At 34.8% G+C, this 9,160-nt stretch overlaps 1 protein-coding gene across 1 annotated transcript; it reads left to right on the plus strand.

Annotated features, from left to right (window-relative positions):
• The first annotated feature begins 5,650 nt into the window (after positions 1-5,650).
• LOC131873987 (receptor-like protein 19) lies at positions 5,651-8,119 on the plus strand. The gene has a single exon (XM_059217183.1). The coding sequence runs from the start codon at positions 5,651-5,653 to the stop codon at positions 8,117-8,119; it is 2,469 nt and encodes an 822-aa protein (XP_059073166.1).
• Positions 8,120-9,160: the final 1,041 nt, after the last annotated feature.

Genomic DNA, 9,160 nt, shown 5'->3' on the forward strand with positions numbered 1-9,160 from the left:
TCTGGTAGTTATTCGGTGGCTTTGACTATTCTTTTGTTGTCCCATTCTCTTGATCCATCCCCCTCTTGGTCTAAAGCTTGAATTCGTGGTCTTATTCCCAAGATCAATATCTTTTTTTGGACCACTAATAATCTTTGTGAAAGAGGCTTCCTTTTGCCCAATAGGTGTTACCTTTGCCTTAATGAGGAAGATAATGTTAACCATATCACTCTTCATTGTTCTTTCTCTCATGCTATTTGGTCACAAATTATGCAGCTATGGAATCGGAACGAGGTTTTTCCTGCTTCTATTCAAGAATGTTTCATTGGTTGGAGATGCCTATCCATGAACAACTCTATCCAACAACTATGGGACCTCATTTTGCCCCATGTGGTTTGGGGAATTTGGAAAGAAAGGAACAAAATAATATTTAGAGATTCGTCCTCTCTTGAAGTGGTGCTCTCTAAAATTAAGCGGGCCATTGTGGAAAATCTAAAAGCTGATGGTAAGCCTCTTATTTTATGGACCAAGGATGAATTGGATCTATTCAATAATTGGAATGATTCTACATCTATAGAGAGAAATTAGTAAATGGTATTTTCCTCCGACTGGTTGGATTAAAGATAATTTTGATGGGATGGCCAAGGGAAACCCAAGGCCAACTGGGTGTGGGGGAATGTTAAGAAATGAAGTAGGCTATTGTATTGTGGTGGTGGCACTCTCCATGGGATGCCAAACCAACCACTTAGCCGAAGCCACGATAGCTTATCAAGCCCTTTCCCTTGCTAAATATTTGGGATTTAATAAAATTTGGCTTGAGGGAGATTCTAATAACATTGTTAAATGCCTAAAGGGTCTATCCTCTCCATCATGGACCATTAAAAATATAATAGCTCAGGCCAAGGATATAATTAAGTCCTTCGAGCAATGTGTTATCTCTCACAATTATAGAGAGACCAATACTATGGCTGATTAGGCTACCAACATGGCTATCCATGTTGAACAAATGATTAGCTGGATAGGTGAGTTGTATCTTCCTCATGAGGCTCATGCCATCCTCATTTATGATAGAGTGCACAGAAAAGAGAGAGTGATAAGTGATGATTACAACATACTTATCAATAAAAGTTTCCATAATGAGTTGGAAAGAGTAGCACTCAAAGGTTGCATTGGCATTTAATGCGGATAGGACTTTGCACGCTTTCGAGGTGCCCATTTCTATTTCGAGGGTTTCCTTGCTATGCACTTTGGTGTCTATTTTTGCCCTATTCTGCATTGTGAAGGGAGGAAGAAATTCTATTGTTGATGCTATGGGAGGCAACAAGAAAAGGATTGAGCCACTTTCCTATGATGAATGGAAGAAGAAGCCAAAAGCATGGTCTATTTTGGAGTTTGCTAAGATGGCAAGGTATATGAAGCGAATCCTAGGTAAAAGCCCTACCATTACCAGATTATTCAAAAAGAATTGGAAGGAGGGCAAAATAACCACAGATGAAAGAAAGGTAGAAATTGATGAAGGAATGATTGTTGAAGTCACTGGGTTGCCAGTGGAGGGTAGAAAATTCTACAAGGACAAAAAGCTCACCGAGGAAGCTATCAAGCGATTCTCAAAGGAAGAATTTGAGAAAGCCAAATTGGTGAAATCCAGCAAGACCTACTACTTGCTGAAGGTGATTAAAAAGGTATGGAGATGGGTTCTATTTGTTGTGATGCCATATGTCACTCTTGATGGTAGATATTCTCATGTTTATGGATATCATTTTGTGCTCTTGAATCACTTCAGCCATAAAGATTTGGTGTCTATTCCCTTCTACTTATTTAGCTCCTTAAATACTAGCATAAAGGATTTTAGGGCTATCCTGGATAGCAACCCTCCCATACATGAAGGTTTAATGTTTCTCTTATACAACCATGTCAAGGCCTCCTTTGTGCAACATTCTATCACTAAGATTTCAGACTTGGAAGATGAGTTTGAAAACTCAGATGACAGTGAAGATGAGGGGTCTGAGACAGAGCTTGAAGATGATTTAAACAACATACCTCTGCTAAAGGTATTGGTAAAGGGAAGGATAAAGATATGGCATATGGGTCAGACAAAAAGACAACTAGAAAAGGGATTAAAAGAAATAGGAGTAAGGTGTAGGAGGACGATAGCTAGTTTCAAGAATATGATGACGATGATGAGGGGATGGAGACTAGAAGTGAATATGCTACCCCTTTGCCCAAGAAGAAAACTAAGCAGAGTCATGTCATTACTGATATCAGCACAGAGAAGGAGAACGGTAACTCTAAGATCCACTCTACTCCTCAGAACCCTAATAAATGGACTTGTGATGTTGAGAAAGAAGGGAAGATGGTGATGGAAGGTGAGACTCTACCTTCCACTAACAAAGATACTGTTGCTGATGTGGAGACCTTGGAAAATATTATTGTCTTTCTAGAGTTCAACAAAGGCAACAACAATTCTCATATGACCATACTTCATACCGGGAAGAATGGGTTGATGGAGTTTTACAAGGTTATTGAATGATTATATTTAGAGATGGATATCTTGAAGACCAAACAAGCAGAATCTTCTAGGAAAGTGGATACTTTAGAAGCTGTTGGGACAGGTGATCTTAGTTCCCTACCTAATTACCTGAATGAACAAAATCCATTAGCGATGTAGAGGCTATCACTGGAGCATATGGCTCTCAATTCAAAGCTGTGGAAGCTAGGTTCAATTATTTGGAGAAGAGGGTTCTCAGCCATGAGAATACCTTGAAGAAAATTGGAGAACAAAGCCAAAAAATTATGAAATCCTCTATCGATAGCTTCAGGGTGATGATTAACAAACTAGAACAAATCCAACAAGAAAAGAACACAATAGATATTACTGAGGATAAGGTTCCGATCCTTGAGGGTGGGGCTATTGGACATGGGAAAAGAACCTAGGCAAGTACAAGGAAGATGGCTTAGCAAGCCAAGGAGTTGGAGGATCTGAAGAGTGATGTTGCCTCTATGGTCCAATTGGAGCAAGAAGCTATGGAGCTTCCCAAAATAATTTCTTAGGTCTTTTGTTCTTTCTTTTGGGTTGTCCCTTACGTGTTTTTGTGTTGCCCTTCTGTTTCATTTGGTGCTCTTGCTGCCTTTTTGTCTCTGCCAACTGTCTCCCTTTTGTGCTTTGTTCTATCTAGTTGGGCTTTCAATAATTTATCTATTTTATAAATTGTTGTAAATGGTTTCGGGGCCTCTTCAAAACCTACTTTTCACTTAATAAAAAAAAATTCAAATTTATTGAGAAATATATACTTATAAAAAATAGTAAAAAAAAATTTACTAAATAAAATGCAGTGCCTTGTGTAAAGTTTCAATTTCAATATTTTATCAACAACAAAATATAGTGTTTACTTTATAAAAAACTATGTTCAAATAATTTTTTATTTATTTTTTATATTACAAACATAAAATACTAAAAATAATATAAATTTTATTAGTTTACATTATTTCAAAATTCAAAACATATATTTCACTTTCTATTGATCCAATTTAAAATGTTTAATCAACATTGGTCATTTCCTTTACAAAAGTGTGACACAACTTTGTACTTTTCACTCATTTATATTTTTGATTTGATCTTATTTTGGGTGCCAACTACATATAATCAATGACAACCATATAACTATCATCATTTATATTTTTAGTTAATTTAGATGAAAATCATATAAAATTAGATAGAAAATTAAATTAATAAAAATATATTTTTTTGAATTGTAGAATATTGTTATTTTCTATCTTATAAAATCAATTGTAAAATATGTTTATGTAACCATTCAATCATTTAATGATCATGCATTTCTCTTTTTATTTCTTTTAATTCCAAAAGGATTAAAATTATTAGTGCAACTTTGAAATTTTTTATTAATTTTATAGGATTTTCTAAAGAAGGGCTGTTACAAAATTACATTACAATAGTCATTAGAATAATAAAATTAAATAAAAAATATTAAAGACACCATTACAAATATATATAAACTAATAAAAAATAAATAAAGACAAGAGAATGCCCACGTTCAAACCAATCTTAATTTACTAAGTAAAAATTAATGTCCATCATAGGATATTAGGATTGATTACTAAAACCATATATTTTTGTCTAAGATTTTGCAAGTTTACAAACAATTGATGGTTAAAACGTTTAGAAAAGATTGAAAATGATAGATTATATGTAAAAAAATTATGATTATCTAATTTTGTCGACATTCCAAAGACTTTAAATAATAATCTCTTTATATTTCATACATGCCAACAATAATTCAAAAATTATGATTTTAACAAAGTTTAATACATCAACACAATGTTAAGACTTTTTCTTCATCCAAAATTATGACTTGTTTATCATATTAGCAAATGAATGATATCAACAATATAAATTTGTATGTGTGATTTTGTTAAAAGATATTAAATTAATAAAAATATAACTTTCTTAAATTATCGTTTTCTTATTTTCTACTTTAAAATAGTAATTGGAAAATATTTTATATCTAACCATTAATCAACACAATTATTGATGTGGTTTTGGAAATTCTCAATTAATAATCATGAACTTGTATTTTGATACTTACATTTAAAAGGATTAGAACTATTAATGTGGATTTGAAAATTCTAGTCTTCTCTAAACTATATTTCAAAAGGTTGTTAAAAATCTAAATCAACAATTTCAAAAGAATGAATTGTTGTTAGAAATTTATATTAATAATAAGAAAATTTTCAAAAAAAAAGCTATTAAAAATCTAAATCAATTATTATCAATTCTTTATAATTTAATCATCATTTCATTCTCAAATCTAACTTATTTCAATTTATAATTACAATTATAATATTTTAAAAAATTATTCAATTAAATAAACATTATCATAAATATACAAAATTCGTAAGGCAATGTGAAAACATGAAAATATAAAAATGAGAACATTGACAAAATTGCATGTACTATAGTTATGCATATCTTAATTTTCCACACGGCTTTAAACGTTAGATACGAACAATGACTCTCAAGAGTGTGTAAATGATTTAGACAATTCATGTACTCATCTTATGCCAATCTTCGTCTAATTTCATGAAAGACTTTGAATACAACACTTATCATTTCAATACAACACTTTCGCCACGTCTTTGAATATTATAACTGCAAAGACTTTGAAAATTATACTGAAAATTGTATGAAGGCAACTTACACTTCTTATATATACTCATCTGATTTCACCCATTTCCATGCAATGCAAGTAACCATTAATATTCATACCCTCTCTCAACATGGGTAAACCAATGTTTTGGGTGGTCCTCTTCCTAGCCATGCTCGCCTCTCCTTGCTCCTGCTCCTCCTCCTTATGGGGAGGATGCCCTCCTCACGAATTATCTGCCCTCAACCTCTTCAAACAACACCTGCTCGATCCATATGACTCCCTGGCATCATGGAAGGGATTATACTGCTGCTCTTGGAAGGGAATCACCTGCCACAGCCTCACTGGCCACGTGACTTGTGTGGATTTTAGCCCCTTTGGTTATTTCTCTTTTTCAGCAGTAGTGAGGAATTCAAGCAGCCAAATATTCCCTGCTTTATTCCAACTGCAGCAACATACCCATTTCCATGTAATGCAAGTAACCATTAATATTCACACCCTCCCTCAACATGGCCAAACCAATGTTTTTGGTGCTCTTTTTCCTGCTCGCCTCTCCTTGCTGCTGCTCCTCCTTATGGGGAGGATGCCCTCCTCACGAATTATCTGCCCTCAACCTCTTCAAACAACACCTGCTCGATCCATATCATTCCCTCGCATCGTGGAAGGGCTTATACTGCTGCTCTTGGAAGGGAATCACCTGCCACAGCCTCACTGGCCACGTGACTCGTGTGGATTTTACCACCTTTTATTATTCCTTGTCAGCAGTAGTGAGGAATTCAAGCAGCCAAATATTCCCTGCTTTGTTCCATCTGCAGCATCTGGAGTACCTCGACCTCACTGGGATTGACTTGTCCCCTCTTTCCATCCCTTCACACCTTCCGAGCCTCAGCACATTGACGCATTTGAGCTTGAGAGGTTGTTGGCTTACTGGCCGAATACCAAGTGAGATTGGGAACATGTCTCGCTTGACATTTCTGGACATCTCCTACAATTCTTATTTGGAGACGAGGCAGTCGAGCTCGTGGATACGAAATTTGCGAGGGTTGGAGCACCTTGGACTAGCATATGTGAATCTGACAAGAGATGTGGTAGAGAGTGTTGCTTCTCTTCCCAATCTTACATCACTTGCCATGTCTGAGACGTCAGGTACACCTCTCTCTCCTCTTGGAAACCTCACCTCACTCTCCCATCTTGAGCTTTTTGGTACGTACTTCACTCAGCAGCCGTTTCCCATTTGGATTTCTAACCTTACATCTCTGGTTTCCCTCTACCTTACTAAGTACAATATCTCCAGTTCCATGCCTTCTGCTGTTTTAAGCCTTCCACACTTGAGGAACCTTGGGTTGTTCATAAACCCTGGTCTCAAAGTCAACCTCTCTTCCATTGTGCAACATGCTTTCCAGCTCAGTAGCCTTTATATTGTAAATTCAGATGTGGGAGGAGTGATTCCAAATTCTATTGGAAATATGTCCTCATTAACTGCCTTAGATCTTTCTGATAACAATATTAAAGGTAGACTTCCAGATTCTATGGGGAATATGTCCTTGTTGACCAGCTTAGATCTTTCCTCTAACAATATTGAAGGCAGTCTTCCAGAATCTATGGGAAATATGTTCTCATTGACCAGCTTAGATCTTTCCTCTAACAATATTGAAGGCAGTCTTCCAGAATCTATGGGAAATATGTTCTCATTGACCAGCTTATATCTCTCTAGTAACAATATTGAAGGCAGTCTTCCAGATTCTATGGGAAATTTGTTCTCATTGACCAGCTTATATCTTTCTTATAACAATATTGAAGGCACTCTTCCAGATTTTATTGGAAATCTCTCACGGCTTGAAGATCTGGATCTTTCCAGAAATTCACTAAGAGGCAACATTCCATGGAGCTCTTTAGGTGGGCTATCAAAACTTTCAAAGCTTTCTCTTGGTTCAAACCAATTAAATGGAAGCTTGCCATATACTTTTGGTAATCTCTCATCTTTGATCAAGCTTGATGTTTCAAATAATTCTTTAAGTGGCACATTCTTACTCTCTCAACTAGAAAATTTGACGAAGATTTATTACTTGAGTCTTTCTGATAATTTGTTGAGAGTGAAAGTTGAAGACTTTTGGATCCCAAAATTTCAACTTCAAGCTTTGTATTTGAGTTCTTGTAATATGGATGGTGATTTCCCATCTTTCCTATCCACTCAATACAACATAGAGCAACTCAATTTGTCCAACAATTCTCTTGGTGGAAATGTTCCTGATTGGTTGTGGGGCCTTACATCTTTCAACACACTCAATCTCTCATGTAATCAATTTGGAAGAAATCTTTTGTCAACAAAGTTCGGTAAGTTGAGTGCTCAATATGTTGACTTACATAGAAACAAGTTACAAGGGAATGTTTTGGTTCCTCATCGTGATGTAGAATTCTTGGACATGTCCGAGAATCAATTTGATGACATCATTTCAAAAAATGTTGATAAATGTGGCGAGAGTCCGCTCAATTATTTGTCACTTGCGAATAATAATATGAGTGGTGTCTTTCCACATTCTATTTGTGAAGGAGATCACTTGGAGGATCTAGATGTGTCAAATAACAGGCTCATAGGTAATATTTTTGCAAGTTTTGGGAATTGCTCAATAACACTAGAAGTGTTAAATATAGAAAATAATAATTTGGAAGGTGAGATTACGAGAATGGTTTGTCTTCAAACGTTGAAATTAGGAGGCAACAAACTACAAGGTACAATTCCATCATCACTTCAAAATTGTACTTCTTTGGAGATTCTAGATTTGGGATATAATAACATGCAGGGAACCATCCCAAATTGGATAGGGAAGTTAATTGGTCTTCGAATTTTGGTGTTGAGATCTAATAAATTCAAAGGTGGAATACCCTTAGAGTTGACAAAATTAGAAAATCTTCAAGTCTTGATTTTGTCAAATAACAATCTATTTGGAGCTATTCCAAGTAGCTTAAGAAACTTGTGAGCAATGACAAATCAAACACAAAGTGCAGACATCTTCCTTTAGTACTCAAATTCAAGCTAAATGCCTTATTTAGATAAAATTGAAATAAAAAACAAAGGGCTAGTTCTAGAATATGTGAAATCTTTGGCATTGGTTCGGTGTCTTGATCTCTCAAACAATAACTTCTCAGGTGATATTCCTCAAGAAATTGGATTCCTCATTGGTCTAAGGATTCTCAATTTGTCAATGAATCAGCTCCATGGAAAAATTCCTACTTCTTTTGGGAACCTTGTGCAGTTGGAGTCACTTGATCTTTCAGATAACAATCTTATTGGAAATATCCCTAATGAACTACAATCTCTCACATTTTTGAGTTACTTGAACATATCTTGTAATAATTTTTCAGGTAGAATACCACAAGGAGCTCAATGGTTAACATTTGATGAGAGATCATTTTCAAACAATGCAAACCTTTGTGGACTTCAGATCAACATAAATTGTCCACCTTCTCCTCCTTCAAATAAAATTTATGATGAAGACATGAGTGAGCACGAGTGGGAGGAACATGTGTGGTGGGAGGTGGGAATTGGACTGAGCTTTGGATTTGGGTTTTCAATTGTTATTGGAGTATTATGTTTCAACAAAAATTGTAGAAAAAGATGTTTCAAAGTTATGGATGGCATTATTGTCATTCTTTATCAATCTATTCAAAAATAGATCTTTTAATAATTATTTTAATACCCCTTTCTCTTCCACTTCCCCTTCTCTTTTACCTAAAATATTTCCTCTATGAAGGTTGTGTAGTGGATGTATGTGTACTTTCTTATTTTGTTAATTTTGGTGGAAAACATTACTTCAAATATTATATTAAGTAGTACCTCAATATATAAGATGACTTTAAATAAATATTGGAACTAAATTCAATTGTTTAAATTAGTTCCTATCAAGGCGGGATACTATTGCATCCATCAATCTAATTTTTTAGTTAGTTCAACCAATCAAAGAAAATAATTAAATTTTTTTAACAAAAAACTTATAGTGCAAGTTTTATTTTTGTTTTAA

This window comes from Cryptomeria japonica, chromosome 3 (assembly GCF_030272615.1).
Source record: "Cryptomeria japonica chromosome 3, Sugi_1.0, whole genome shotgun sequence".
Lineage (NCBI taxonomy): Eukaryota > Viridiplantae > Streptophyta > Pinopsida > Cupressales > Cupressaceae > Cryptomeria > Cryptomeria japonica.

Excerpts from the sequence above, each read along its gene's own strand:
- LOC131873987 (XM_059217183.1), top strand. The coding sequence starts at position 5,651 with ATGGCCAAACCAATGTTTTTGGTGCTCTTTTTCCTGCTCGCCTCTCCT.